The 15,072-nt window shown below is 54.2% G+C and overlaps 1 protein-coding gene across 1 annotated transcript in view; it reads left to right on the top strand.

Annotated features, from left to right (window-relative positions):
* The first annotated feature begins 246 nt into the window (after window positions 1-246).
* The window catches only part of Zc3h3 (zinc finger CCCH-type containing 3), a 94,039-nt gene continuing 79,213 nt past the window's right edge, over window positions 247-15,072 (top strand). The window contains exons 1-3 of the mRNA XM_005395772.2: window positions 247-459; window positions 1,846-3,136; window positions 4,795-4,991. Of these exons, the coding sequence (XP_005395829.1) occupies window positions 372-459; window positions 1,846-3,136; window positions 4,795-4,991 (1,576 nt within the window). The 5' untranslated portion in view covers window positions 247-371. The remainder of the gene's footprint in view (window positions 460-1,845; window positions 3,137-4,794; window positions 4,992-15,072) is intronic.

The raw sequence follows: 15,072 nt of genomic DNA, 5'->3' as shown, positions 1-15,072 counted from the left end.
GCCGGAATACATCCCTGACTGTTCTCTTCCATTCTGGCCGCAGCAAGAGCGTCAACAGAACCTCCTTGGTTCAGGGCGACATTTACCCACACCAAAAGCAATCAGCACTCGGTTCCAAGCCAACAGGTGCACTGGAGGTGCGGAGCGGGAAGGACTGCGCTGAATCACCAGCGCGCCAGCGGAGCCCCTGGAGCCACCACTTCCTGGAGCTCCTCGTGACGTCTTCCAATGCTAGCTCTGCACTGCCCCGCCCTCGCTGGCGTTGCCGGGGCGACGGCGTAGCTCCGCCGCCGGCGGACCACAGGCCGGCGGTAACATCGGCGCTGAGTTTTGCGGTCTCGGTTCCGCCCCTGGGAAGCAGTCGCGCAGTGATGACGTCGTGGGGGCCTGGCCGGGCGTCGCGGACTCCTGAGATGGAGGAGAAGGAGCAACTGCGGCGACAGATCCGCCTCCTGCAGGGTGGGTTGGCCACAGCTGGGCCTGGAGCGCGTGTCCCCTTCTTTGCCCACCATCTTGCGGCGGGCTCGCCGCGAAGCGGTGGCCCTGGCCAGAGGTCTCCACGGCCGGCTGGCTGTGGCGTCGGTAGGGCCGGACGGGGTGGGGCCGCTGAGCTTCCGGTGGGCCCGGGCCGGTGGCTGGCAGGGCTTCGGCTGGCAGGGCTTCGGCAGCCAGCTGCAGCCTTCTGGGCTGCAGCGCGGTGGGGCGGGCGGTTGCTCTTGGGCCCACGGAAAGACCCTTTGCCTGCCCCTGGGAGGTTTGCCTGCCCCTGTCGCTGCTCCTTCGCCCCGCGCCCAACAGCCTGGCTCCTGTGCCGGGTCCGGTGCCGCTCAGATGGGTCTGCTCTGGTGCCCTGTTGCTGTGTTGGGTGCCCTTTCTCGGTTCATGCACAGACCCGTCTGATTCCGGACCGACTCCCCAGACCCCGCCTTGCCCCTTAAAATTTTTAGACCCAAAGTGGCCTTTCCCTTTGTAAGCATTAAAGGGGAAAAAAACCCCACCTCTTTCAAAGTTATCCCTACAAAGAGCAGACTTAGCTAGGATTGGAAGGCACACGAGGAGAGTCCAGGTGCTTCCTGCCTTGGGATACTTCTTGAACTTACCTCACGCTGGCCCTGAGGTGTCGCTGGTCTGGGCGTGTTTTGGCATTGTTGAAGGGGAGGGAGGCCGCCTACTGGCTTGTCCCTGTGTGCTTTGTCCTCCTGTTCCTGACCTCCTGCCCCAGGACAACCGGTGGGCACTTCTCTGAAAAGGGGGGTGGTGGTGGTGGTGTCAGGCCTGTCTTCTGTAGGAGACAGTGTCAGGGCTGGCAGGTCACTGACCTGTGTGCCCAGTGTTCTTTTATCTGTTGCCCAGTGAATGTCATAGGTGTCACTTCTTTACACTCGATCCAGATGATTAAGGTGCGGCCTTGCATTTGCCCACCTGTGGGCAAGCTAGAAGGCCTCTGTGGTGACTTGTGTCATTTTGTGCAGGCATTACAGCTTGGGGCCTGGCTTGTCTCTGCATATGAAGTGACACTTCCCCTGAAAAAATGGTGGGCCAGTAGGCCAGCAAATAGAAATTATCACACTAGAGGGTTGTATTTTCAGGATAAGCAGGCAAAAAAAAAAAAAAAATTGAAGTAGAACTGACAGTCAAAAGGTTCAAGGAAGAGACAGGCTCTATGGGGTTTGGGCTGAATGGTCAGTGGTTCCCAGGCACCATGGACTGCCTCTCAGAAGCTCTCAGGAGTCTGGGTATATGGAGTCTGGGAATATTTTGCCAGCTGATGCCCTTCCAGGGTAGTTATGGTTGTTGCCTTTATTCACATCCCTGGTTAACTGAGCTGTGATTCTGTCTTCTCAGATCTGATCGATGACTATAAAAATCTCCATGGCAATGCCTCTTCACCAGGCCCCTCAGCTGCTTCCCGATGGCAGCCACCAACTTACCACAGTGGCAGGGCTTTTGGTGCCTGCTACCCTCGTACAAGCCGGAGGGGATTCTCTTCACACCATGGGCCTGAGTGGCGTAAGAAATACTCCCTGGTGAACCGGCCCTCAGGATCCTCAGACCAAGCTAGCAACCATGCTGTGCAGGCAGCCCTTGGGGCCAAGACCAGCCAGGATCCTGACCCCCAGCAGTATGTTTTTGAGAGACAGGTCCAGCTAAGTGCAGATCAGAACATGGTTATCAAAATCAAACCACCATCGAAGACTGGTTCTACTAGCACTTCACAGGCCCAAATGGGCTCTTTGGAAGAACGTAAAGAAGAGACCCCCTGGAGTGACCAAGGACCTCATAAAGCTGAGGGTGAGCCCACTGGTGCACAACTGCAGCCTTCAAGGCCAGCAAGAGACAGGGGGAGCTGCAGTGGGGAAGACTCACTTCTGGTCTGCCAAAAGGAGCCTGGCAAGCCCCGGTTAGTGAAGTCTATAAGCAGTGTGAGTGACGGTTCCCCAGAGCCCCGGCGGACAGTCAGTGAGAGTGCAATTGCTGTCAAGACACACTTCCCATCTCCTGCCTTGCGTCCTGGAACTGGTGTGGCCCTCCGCCGGAAGGTGGGCCCTCATTCTGCAACTAGTTGTGTTGCGCAGCTCCAAGATCAGCGAGCGAGCTCAGACGCAGTTGTAGCTCCAGCCAGACCAGCCTTAGGATCCAGGCAGACCCGGGAGCCCTCACTGCTGTTGTCTTGTCGAACCAACAAGTTCCGGAAAAACAACTACAAATGGGTGGCCACCTCAGCAAAGAGCCCCCGAGTTACTCGGAGGGCTCTCAGTCCCAGAGCAACTTTGGAGAGTGTGAGCAGGGGTGCCTTTGGCACAACCGGAAAGACAGAGAAACCACAGCCCAAAGTGAACCCAGAGTCCAAGCCCAGAAAACCGGCTATGTCCTCCAAGCCTGGGCCCTCCCCCAGCAAGTACAAGTGGAAGGCCTCCAGCCCCTCTGCCTCCTCTTCTTCCTCCTTCCACTGGCATTCAGAGGCTGGCAGTAGGGATCATGCCTCTCAACTCTCCCTAGTCCCATCTCAGCCCCCTCCAGAGGACAGACCAACAGTGGGAACTAGCAGCTTGAAGACCCTCTTTGGGGAGACCCCTCTCTCGGCTTACAAAGTGAAGAGCCGCACTAAGATCATACGAAGGCGGGGCAATACGAGGTAGGTATGTCTGCTGCCCACAGCATCCTGTCTGGGTGGGCAGGAGTAGGGCTGGGGCTGGCCCTCGAGTTGTGGGATTTGGGGCAGTTGTGTTATCTCCTTAGCCTGTACTCTCTCCTTGGTCTGCAGAGCAGGTGGGAGGATCCACCTCTGGGGAGAAGTGAGGAGGAAATGAAGGCAGGTGTATTCAGTGCCACTGTCCCGCGAAGAGCGGTTGGAAGAGGTGAAGGGCCAACAGTGTCACGGTTCACGTTTCTAGTAGGAGTGAAACCGGATGTTCTGTTGTCATTTAAAGCTGTGTAAGGTGAGACTCAGGATGGCTCAGAAACTTGCTCAGGGCCCTAGCCAGGTAAGGGTGGAGACCTGGCCCTTGTGGTGTTAATCACTCCACCCTTTCTTCTATTGGTGGGAGACCAGGAGGTCGCTGGGCAGCTTCTCTTCTGGGTCTGTAAGATTTGAGGATGGATGGCATTGTGCCAGGCCAGGCACCGAGGGAGCAACCACCATGGATGGGGTCTGCCCAGCGTACAGTGGAGCGGGAGGCCATATGAGGGATGTGTAACTGCCTAGAGGACACACATTTGAACTGGGCACTGCCCTGGGGTGCCAAGGCCTTCCTGCCATGCATAGTCAGGCACTCTGCTCAGGCCCAGGCAGAGGGTTGTTTCATTTACGCTCCTATGGGCAGCAGCTGGGTGGGACTGGTGTGTGGTAGCTTCTTTGGGCTCTGTGGCCCCCTTTAAAGAATGTTGGGGGCGCTGGTGGGACAGATTGGGAGACGAAAGAGATGGCTGTGTCCAGGTGACCAGCCCTGGCCACTGCCTTGCAATTATATATCACTCTTTGATCTCCCACTCTTGTATAGTTGGGAGACTCAGAGATGACTTTGTAGACCAGAGTATTTGATCTGGGTTCAGGGACTTCATCAGGTCAGTAGCTAACAGAAGGGAGGCAGCTTCAGTTGCTGGGGGCGGATGTCCTGCCTGTGCTGTCAGACAATGGCGTGTGTCATTCCCAAAGTAACCTCCTTGCTGTGAGTCCCCTTCAGGAAGTTCTTTCTGTTGTCTGACCTTGGTTTTGGCTCCAGGTCAGTTGCCTCTCTAGTTCTGACAGATCTGTCTGAAGACAGATGCCATCTTCAGTTGCTTGACCTGCCTCCTATTCCTTGAGGTTTCTGGAGGGTGGCTTTGCTTTAAACATGCTGGTAGCTTCCTCTGTTCCAGGGAGCTTGGAGAAGGAGCCTTGGAGCATCCCTCTGGCAGGCAGGCTGGGGATGGTGCATGGACCTGGTGGCAGTTCCTCCTTAGGGTGCTCCTGCCTCTGGCCCTGTGCAAGGGCTCCTCTGGTCTGGGGAGTGAGGAGGGGGTGGACATACTGGACCGTGCCCTGGTCTTAGATCCTATGGGATTGTGGATTCACCCGTTTCCTCAGCCTGGCTGCAGAGGGAGGGGAGCATTGTTTCAGCCAGCTGGGTGATGTGTCTGAGTGAGTGGGGACTGCGGGGTCATGGAAGGGACCCGGAGCTTGGAAGGACCCCGGCTTGCTTCTGGATCTGTTCCCTTACTCCCTGGGATCTTCCTCACTCTGGGTGAGGAAGAGGGGTTGCACAGAGCCACCTGGTGAGCCTGTTAGTAGCTGCCTGCCATTTGTCTCTGCAGCCTTCCTGGAGAGAAGAAGAGCAACCCTGCAGTTGCCACCACCACCAAGAACCACCTCAGCCTGCGGCGAAGACAGGCCCTCCGGGGGAAGAACAGTCCTATTTTGAAGAAGACCCCCAACAAGGGCCTGATGCAGGTCACCAGGCACCGGCTGTGCCGCCTGCTACCGAGCCGGGCCCACTTCCCCACCAAGGAAGGTACGGCAGGGAGCAGGCACTTGCAGTGGGCTGAGCACAGCTATGAGCTGCGCCTCTTCCTGGTCCATCAGGAATCTTATTTGTCATCCTCCCACTCATGTCAGAGGGCTCAAGTCCCTGAGGGATCTCTACCTGATAGGCTGTGAGCAGCCAAGCTAATGGATGGAGAGGGGCTGGGGTGCCCAGGAGTTTGGGTAGGGGACAGGCATCTGGGCAGGAGTATGGTAGCCTTTTCTGCCCATTCTTTAGTGTGTACCCACTAAATAAGGTTGGTGTAATAAGGTTGGTGGCCACTCAGACCTTATACTACTAGGGCTTCTAGGCTCTGCCTCCCTTGAAGGCCTTTGTCCCAGCAGGGCAGCCCCTCCTGTCCTGAACCTGCTTGAGGGCTCAGCTGTATTCACTTTCTGAGTCTCATGGTGCTGGTGCCATTGGGAGCTTACGTGAATCTGAGAGAACCTTCTGGTGGCCAGATCGGGCCTCTCTTGTGAGTAGTGAGGCACAGTCCCTTTCAGGACAGTCTTGTCTCCCACTGGGAGATAATGGTGCCAAGACACAGTGAGGGAGCCACCCCCAGGCTGGTATACTTGGGTATCTGTGGTGACGGATCTGGAGGCCTTGGGATGGTACTCACCTGGTACATTGCCATGGAGAGCAGGGTTTGCTTGGGGCCATCTAGTCCTGTGGCTTCCTTTGGACAAGCATGGACAGATGTGTGTAAAGTTTGGAGAGGATAGGGTGCCAATAGGACTGGACCTGGGCAGTCTGAGTTGGCACTGGTCCTTGTGATCATGAGTTGAGCTTGGCACTGGGGGAACATCCTTGATTTCCCAGGAAGGCTCTGGAGAAAGATCTGGGAGGAGGGGTACTGAGAGCCTGTGTAGAGCTGGTCCTAGGGCCGGGGATATAGCTTAGCAGCACAAGCGCCTTCCTGGCAAGCACAGGGTCTGAGTTCGATTCCTGGTACCAAAAAAAAAAAAACCAAAAAAAAAACCCACCAAAAAAACGAGCTGGTCCTGAGAGGGGAATTGAGGGCCCAGGTATAGGGATGAAAGGGTCTTGGACTGTTGGAGCCAAAGACATGAAGAAGTGGAGTAGAAGGATGCTGGCCTCCTCACCGTCCTGTATTGCTGACTTTGGCCTTGTGCTGTGTGAGTCTTCCCAGGTGACCAGAGGAGCTGAGGAGGTTTCTGGTGGCTACAGTGAAGTGTTGGATGGTAGTGTGGAGAGGGGATAGGGTACAGGTACCTCTGGCATGTGAGGAGGACTAGTTAAGGAGCTCTGAGCTTTGATAGAGGAAGTGGAGGGCCAGCAGTGTCATGCTGGGGCAAGGTGTAAGTGTTGCAAGGCTCCTTCAGGGTCAGCCCCACTTGGTTGTGCCTATGACCAATCTATTTCTTCTTTAGGCTGTTTCCTCTTCAGGCCTAGGGCAGAGTGGGGTGCAGGCCTGGGGGCAGTGAAGGTTGCCTTCTGCCAGTTGGGGCTGGAACAGCATCTCTGAGCCCCCAAGGGAGCAGCCAGGTAGGGAGGAGTGTAGGGTCCCAAGGTCACCAGCTCTACCTACTGAGTGGCATGCAGGTTTGGGTTGGGCACTGTGGCGGGTAGAGTCTGCAGCTGCTCTCTCCACTAGAGGTAGGGGAATGAATAGCCTTGTATAGACAGACATGGTGATGGCTTGGAGGTTCTGTTGGGGAAGGGCTTTTGGAAGCTTCTCATCTACTCACCCATCTGCCCTTCAACCAAGTACGGTTTGGCATCCTTGGAGGCTAGGCAGTAGGCTGGCTCCTGGGGATACAGAGCCATGTTCTAGTGTTGGAGACAAATGACTCCCTAAGTCCTTAGAAACAGGCTGGAGAGGTGCTTTTGAGTGGTAAATGTGTTCTGAGAGTGTGGAAGTGGGAGAGTCACCGTAGGGGAGGCAGTTAGAAGGAGGTGACCGGAAGGAACAAAGAACACATAGTGCTCAGCTCTGCAGGTGAGGGTAGCAGTGACACTGAGCCTGCAATGTTCTGAGTGTAAGGGGGGCTGTAGGACTGGCATGTTGTCTAGGATCAGGGAAGGGGTGAGGCTTGTGGGAATAGGGAACCAGATCATAAGGAGGGTTCTTGTAGGTCACAGTAAGGAAAAGCATGTTTGTTCTGGTTGTGTTGAAAGCGCTTTAGAAGAGAGAGCTGGGACTTGTGTCAGTGTCCTCAGGTACTTCAGGGCTCATGAGTGTCCAGTGGCCCGGAGTGGACATTGAGTCAGAGAACCCTGAATGGGAGCCCTGTCCTATCAGGCTAAGGGAGGATCCTTATCCCTTGAAGGAGGCAGAGAGCCTGGAGAAATTGCACACAGAGGTTTGAGAGGCTGAACCTACATCTTGGTATGGCTCCCAGGGTACTTGTCCCAGAGACTGCCAGGCAGGTAGAGGGCACAGGGATGGGCTGGTTGCAGAAGAAGATGAGCCTGGCCAGAGCGTTAGCTGAGAAGACGCATGAAGGCAAGCATCTCCCTGGGCTGAGACCTGGCTGGAGCCTGGCTTACCCCAGGAAGTGGGCATGTGGTTTCCCCAGGATCCCTCCTACAAGGCCCTTTGTCTCCCTCCTTGCCTTCTCAAGAACTGTGGCCTGAGTTGGACATGTGGTACATGTTTGTAATCTCAGGATTCTTGGAGACTGAGGCAGGAGGATCATGAGTTTGAGGCATGGGCAGCATAATGAGATCCTGTCTCAACAAAACAAAACAAAACAAAACAAAACAAGGTCTGGGGCTGGAGCTCAATGGGAAGGCTGTGGGTTCATCTCTAATAACACAGGGTAGCTGGGTGGGGGTGAGTGAGCCCTGGCCTGGGCTGCTTTGGGTCCTGCAGGTGGGGATGCTACATGTTGCTACATGTTGTGGTAGAGCCGTTCTGCTCCAGGAGGTGTGGAACCCAAGTTCCTGTGGCCACTAGAGGGCAGGACCTCCCTCGGGGCAGGAGCAGCATCTTAATCTGGCTGCTGCTTTCCTCGTTTTCCTTCTAGTGTTGCTCAGTCCCAGCTCCAGCTCTCTTCTTCCAGAGGCAGTCCCTGGGGTCTGGAGAGGAACCTGACCAGTGGGCTTCCATGCCAAGGAGGGAGGGAGAGGCCTTAGGCAGCTGCCCTATAGCCCTGCCTGAGGTCTGGGTTCAGCCCTGCCATGTGGCCTAGGGGCCAGCAGAGGGCATACTTGCCCCTCTTATCCCTCAGTCCACCTTTTTCTGGTAATTGATTGCCTAATTTCCTCTTTATGTGAAAGAAAGCAGATATCAAGTAATTTGCAGCAATAACCTGCTAATGCTGGGCCAGTATCGAAACTCCCCTGTTCATTTCAAGTGGCAGATAAAACACTAATACATAATTATCCTTGCAAATTGGATTGTTTTAAATAACCAAAAGGCTACGGCCAGGAGAAAGTGATCCCATCTCCCTCGAGTTACTCTTGCAGTGTAATTGCCGCGTTCAATCAATTTCCCTGGCATTAGAAATTCCATCACAATCAACATTAAGCTTTATTCATTGTGATGGCTAAGAGCCGGGCCATTTCTCCTCTTTTTCTTAACTGGCAAAATTAATCAGGGAAAAGATTTTAAACATTTACCCGTGCGAAAGAGGTCAGCCCTGCCACTATATTGCTCAGCAGATAAGGGGGCTAATAAAAAGAAAATTGAATTACTAATGATCACCAGGAACAGAGTATATAAAACCTGGCAATCGCCAGTTCAGGAGAAGGGAGAATCAATTTTCTTGGGACAAGGTGCGCTCATTTTTTATTTTGGCGCATATTATCAGCAATTTAATTTGAGAGCGCATAAACAGGAGGAAACAGTTAGGGAATAATGAGCCCGGAGGTGTAAAGTGCCGCAGGATATATGCTGTACACAATTTATTTGGCACAACAGATAATCGCTTTAATTGAATTCAAAACTGCATTGTTCAGCAGCGTTGGCTGCTCAGCCTGGGGACTGCGTGTCAGGAAGGTTCCAGCCTGACTGCCTCCCCTCCCATTCCTGCCTCCTTAGCCCTCCTGAGAGTTCTCTGGCTAAAGGTTTGTTGGCTTGGAGTTAGACTTTGGCTGGGTGTCGGGGTGAGGGTGCCTGGATGTCCCCTCTTGTTGACAAGTGTGTCCATTACCTTCTGTCTTTCCTCTCCTTTTCTCCTGAGGAGGGGGGTTCAGGTTTGAGATACTCCCAGAGAAGGGCCAGGAGGGCGAGGTGAGCTGGTATGCTGCAGGAACCTGCCTGCTCTGTTTCTCAAGGAATGCACCAGGGAAAACATTTGGGCAGAGGAGGTAAAACCTTTAGGGATCTCAGAAATGGGGTCCATTTGCTGCGCCTATAACTGAAGAAATTAGTAATCATGGTGTAACTGCTACTGCTCTGGGCTCTGGTTGTGTTGGTGGTGGTGCGGTGGGTGCTGAGGGGTGCAGGGCCAGTTCTGATACTCATTCCGCAGAGGATATGGCCTGGACCCAGTGCTGTGATGGCCAGTTCCCACCAGGCTCCTTTTCTTCTTGACCTGGCCCTGCCCATTCTGGCCAGGCCCTGCTTCCTCACAAAAACTATGTTTGTGCTTGCGTACCATTCATTGATTGATGATTGATACTGAGGATGAGTCTTCACACTGAGCGATAATCTCAGCCATTTTTATTTTTTATTTTGGGACATACTATTGCTGAGTTACCCAAGCTAGGCTCAACCTTGGGATCCTCTTGCCTCAGCCTCCCAGAGTGCATGCGCCACTGTGCTGGGTTGTTTGCCTGTTTTTACAGTGCTATTCCTTCACTAGACCAACCACTCTTTCCTTAGATGTCTAAGGCTCACTCCTTTCATTCAGGCATCTGCTGGGTGCTGGGTGCTGGTGGTTAACCTTCCCAGCCCAGCTCTTTTCCCATCACTTCCCAGCTTCCCAGCCACCTTGAGCTTCCTTCATTTTATTGGCTGCTGTGTGTATTGCTCATGCTGCCCCATCAGGAAGATGCTTTGCCTAACCCTGGTACTTATGTGGGAGCCTCCTGGGGCAGGGCAGAAGGGAGGGCCTTCCTTCCATGTAGAGGACCCTGGTAGGAGGAGACCCTGCAGGCGTGGGAGGGTCTGTTACACATTGTGCTGGGCAAAGGTGGTATTCTGTAATTCTGTCATGATATATGTGGGAAGCCCTGTGACCTCCTAGGCTGATAGTGCCTGGCCAGTGTGTGGCAGGAAGCATGCAGTGTGGTGTGTCCTGAGGGCCTTTGAGAGTGGTGCTACTGGTTGGCTGGAGTGTTGTCACAGTCATGTAGCAACCGAGGGGGCAAGGGCCTGCAAACAGCTGACCTTCAGAAGAAGCAACAGGCTTCCCTACTTGGACCCTACTCCTGCCCCCGTGAGGTGTGCCCCATAGGTGGGGGCTGGCAGCAATGTGCTTAGAGGTCAGTGGGCAGGGGGAGTAGAACACCCTCTGCCACCTTGTACCCTGGTCCTCTGCATGGTGGCATTTTCTCACTACCTGTGTTGGGAAGGGTATTTGGGATGTTAATAGCAGAAATGTCATCAGCTGAAGGCGCTGCAAGCAAGTTGTGTGTACAGCGACACTCTGAACTGCAGCCTGTCCCAGTCACGCTGCTGGGGGGCCCTGAGTTGGGCAGTCTCCTTGGGAGGCTGAAGTCGATGGAATGCAGACATCATTTGATGCCCAGACTAGTGGCAGAGCACAAGGAGTGGCAGTACCTGTCCTAGCATGGCCTAGATGTGGTCACTGGTCCTTGGCAGTGCTACATGTTACCTTCTCCTGAGTCAGCCGAATGCACAGGTCTCCCTGGCCAGGAGGCATGGAGCTACAGTCAGAAGCCCCAGATGAGGTGGCAGATACCATGAGGAGGGTGAAGGAGGTGCCCTGAGCCCTGGGTGCTGGCTGTAGGTGCTCAGGGTGGGCTTGACATGCCTGGGAGGGGAAGAGAGGGCCAGGGGGCTGGGAAAGAGTCTGCTGGGTGCTAGGAACAGCCTGCAGCTGGGGCTCAGGTTCTGGAATTTGGCCAGGATGCTGGTTGCATCTTAGCTCTGAGTGCCAGACCTGCTGCTGGCATTGTCTTGCTGGGGGCCTTTGGGCCCTTGTGTTCTCTGTGCCTGTCTCCCTGTCTGTAGAGGGGTTATGCTCTGTGGGGTTTCTGTGCAGATAAAAGGAGCAGAGCCTTCAGTGTTCTGGGCCAGCGCTGTGTTCCTGTGTGTGGTGTGTGGCTGGTGCTGCTGCTGCCTGGGAGGCCCTGCCTGGTGCCTTGGAGGTCTGTGATCCATCACTGCTCGCTGGTGTGCAGCTGGGCTGTTCGATTTTACTACAGCAAACACCGTTAAAGGGCGCGAGAGCAGTTAAATCTGGAGTCCTGCTTTCATAAGGGAAAAAGAAAATGCTGAATTAGGCTCTGGGAAAGGCAGCCACAGCGATCCTTGGATCGTGCATAAATTATCAGGCACGCCGGAGGCCTCCAATTTTACGTTTGTCGTGGCCATGCTAATTAATTATTCCACAAAAATTGGTGTAGCAGTGCACGTGTGTGTCGTTTATGGTAACGTGGCTGTGAAGCTGAAGACCTGGAGCTTGCCCGGCCTGACCTCTGGCCTGGAAAGGGTGGAGTCTTCTGGGTGGCTAGAGCTAGCATCCAGGCTGGGGTTCCTGCCAGTCTTCCTGCCCAGGCTGCAGCCTTTCTCTGTCCGCTGCTGATAGGCTGCCCTTGCTCCTGCTTTTTCCCCCATGATGCCCATTGCCCAAGGACCTTTCAGTGGCACTGTTGACCATTCTGGGTATGCTCGGAACTCTTAGTGCATGTGGGTCTCAGTGAGGAAACTCCCATGATCCTCGGTGGTTCTTTTGCCTGGCACCCACAGCATGCTAGGATGGGGTTCAGCGGGGGAAGGATACCCTGGTTGCCTTTGCTGTTTCCTGCCCAGCACCAGGTAGCCCTGCTGGGAGAGAGAGAGCACCAGCTCCAGCTTCTTGCTATTCCCCTCCCCTGTGCCTTCCCTATCCTCACGTGGGTCTAGGGATAGTGATGTGATTCTAGTGGGGGCAGAGGAAGGTTGTCCAGCTGGAGTCTTCATGCTGGGAAGTGGCCCCAGCTGGGCAGGGCTTCCTGAGGGCCAGAGGATGGAGAGATTTTGGAGGCAGGAAGGGTCTGTATCTACAGGTGGGGTGAGGGGATGTGAGCAGACTGCAGAGTGAGCAGAGGAGGCCTTGGTCACTACATGCAGGTGGGGGCTGCAGCCGTCTGACCACTGTGGGCCTCTTCCTAAAGCCAACTCTGAATGTGAGGAATGTCTTCCTGCCGCAGGGAGGAGCTGCCAGATCTCTCCTGTCCTCTGTCCTGCCCAGGCTGTGTATGTAGAGCAGTTCCTGGAGGGTCCACCTATGTTGCTATGCTGGAGCTTTTATTGCCTCCGCCTCTCTCAGGGAAGCAAAGAGGAACTGCATTTGGTCTGCTGAGCCAGTACTCAACTCATTTGGGCTCCCTCAGTTGTGTGTTGTTGAGGGGATGTGCGCCTGTCTGGAGGGAGCCTGCGGGAACTGTGGGGCTGTCCTCCTGGAGCCTGAGCCCTTGCTACCTCCCCTGTCCTTGCTGGGGCCTGCCCTCTTCTGCCTTGTGGACAGCCTTTCAGGGGTGGCAGTTGGTCTGTCTCAGCTGTGCTGTCTGGAGGGTGGGAGAGTCTAGCCATTGAGGCCTAGGGGGCTCTTAGGCCTCTCACACCTCCAGGAGGTGAGTTGGCCTCTGAGCTGGGTACTGGCCGTGGTTACATGCCACTGAAGTGGCCACAGGACCAGGAGAGGCCTGGGGGGAGGATGCGGTACATAGGCACTGCCCACCTCCCTGCTCTGATCTTCATTCTGAATGTGGGGATTGAAGCAGGGATTCCTGGTAGTCAGAGATGAGTCATGGCATGGATGCCCTGATGGTAGGCAGCCCTCTAGGAGTTTCTCACTGCCGGCCAGTCCCAAGCTGCACTGTCCTAATGGAAGAGGCCATGGCCTTGGGCAGGTCATCACCCTGGCTCTGGAGGGCCCCTCTGTGCAGTGGGCCCTTCTCTCCCTGCAGTCTCTGCTTCCTGTGGCATTTGGGGCTAGAACCCTGTGTGGGCTCACCATGCCAAGCTCAGAAGGTCTAGCTGTCCCCTGAGCCCTTAGAAGAGCAAATATGCAATTCTGAGTTGAGGGGCTCTTTCTTCCCTTTGGGGCTGCTCAAAGCCAGAGGCAGTAGCAGGGCCATGACACAAGGAACTGCCTGCCTGGCATCTTTCCTGCTTGAAAAAAACGGCACAGGCTGATAGGATGGGGACATGGTGCTCCAGGGTGGATCCACCTTCTTCCTGCCCCCTTGCCAGGGAGCCCCTCCGGGGAGCCACAGAGTGAAACCTGGCCCAGTCCCATGTGGTCTGGGACACTGAGTGGAAGGAATGTTGGGGTCCCTGCAGGATTGCACAGCAGGCTCCAGAGCAGTACCTAAGGGGTGGACGGGGAAGAAAGCTGGGACTGTGGGAGCCAGGAGGAGCCTGCTGAGGGCTGTAGGGGGCAGTAACCAGTTCTCTAGTGGTGTGGCCCTAAAGGGAGCAGCAAGATGTAGTTATGTGGAGGTGGAGGCTGGGCTCTATCCCTGCTTGAGAGAGCCCCTGTTTGCAGCTTGTGCTGAGGCGCAGCAGTGACATACTTAGACTCGGAGCTGGGCTGCCTCTCCCCACCAGCTGGTGGCCCCGGGCTCAGAGAAGATGGGCAGGCAGCTGTGTGTGGAGTCCCTAGAGATGGACATTCCTTAGAAAGAGACTGGAAATACTCTTGGGCTCTCTCCTTTTGGCGTGAGACTCCTTTCCTCTTAAAAGGAAGCATGGGCCTGGGTAGAGTTTGCTGTGCTGGTGCTGACCCAGGCTGCTGCCCCCAGCCTGGCACCACACTGCTGGCCACATGGCCATGCTGGGCTTGGGAGGGACGAGGGAGTGTCTGGGCATCAAGTCTGTGGGCCAGGGCTGGGTAGCACCTGGAGGGAGGGCTTCTAGCTACTCTGCTTCCCATGTTAGGGCCCCTGGGTTGCCCTGAGGGTGGTGATTGACTGGCTAATTGTCCAAAGTGCAGCAAGCAGAGAGACAGGACTGGAGGGCTTGTGCTCATAGTGTGAGCTGTCAGCGAACCTGGCCAGTCTAAGTGTCAGATGAAGCACTGGGTGAGACACAGGCTTAGGATGAAGCATATGGTTTAAGGTTATAGATTTTTTTCAGGCTGGAGATTTACCTTAGCTGCACAGCGCTTGCCTGGCAAGTGCGACATCATGAGTTTGATTCCTGGTACTGGAAAAAAAACCAAAAAAAGAAAAAAAAAACAAATAGATTATAGATTTCTCTCTTAAACCAGGTGTGATGGCGCATACTTGTAAGCCCAGCACTCAGGAGGCTGAGGCAGGAGGATTGCTGCAAGTTCGAGGCCATCCTGGGCTACATAGTTCAAGTCCAGCCTGAACATAGTGAGACCTTGTCTCAAAAATTTTTTTTTAAATATCAAACATTAAAACAATTTCCTTTTCTTATAGCTTTAACTGTGTTCTGTAAGTTGATTATTTTTGTTTTTCTTCAGAATATTTTCTTATTTTTACATAATTTTTTTTCTTTAACTCATGGGTTATGTAGGAAGGGTATCATTTAATTCCCAAACCTATGAGGATTTTGAAGTTATTCTAACTAATGATTGCTAGCTAAATTTTACTGTGGGTACGACCTGATTGAGACCTTCATTTGCTCAGACTAGTCTTACGGTTGAGCTTGTGGTTGGTTTTGGTAAACTTGTGTTTGAAAAGAATGTGATTCTTGGCTTTGGGTCATCAGTGCTGGGGCACGAATTGTGTAAGTGGTGCTGCTTAAACCTTCTTTTCCTTACCAGCTGTGGAGGGGGGGAGAGTTCAGTTTTCCATAGTCGTGAGAGCAGTATATTATGATGTTCCACTGTGCTTGTGAATTTATTCATTGCTTGGGTGTCACTCTGGCATTAAATATCTTGAGGTTACTTTTCAGGATACAAACCAATTTGGAATTGTATCTCCCTGGTAGATTGATTTTTTTTTTTTTTTTTTTTTT

The sequence above is a fragment of the Chinchilla lanigera genome, unplaced genomic scaffold, assembly GCF_000276665.1.
Source record: "Chinchilla lanigera isolate Chin_1 unplaced genomic scaffold, ChiLan1.0 scaffold00053, whole genome shotgun sequence".
Taxonomy (NCBI): domain Eukaryota; kingdom Metazoa; phylum Chordata; class Mammalia; order Rodentia; family Chinchillidae; genus Chinchilla; species Chinchilla lanigera.
Note: the sequence above shows the minus strand (reverse complement) of the source record. Positions and strands in the feature narration are given on the sequence as shown.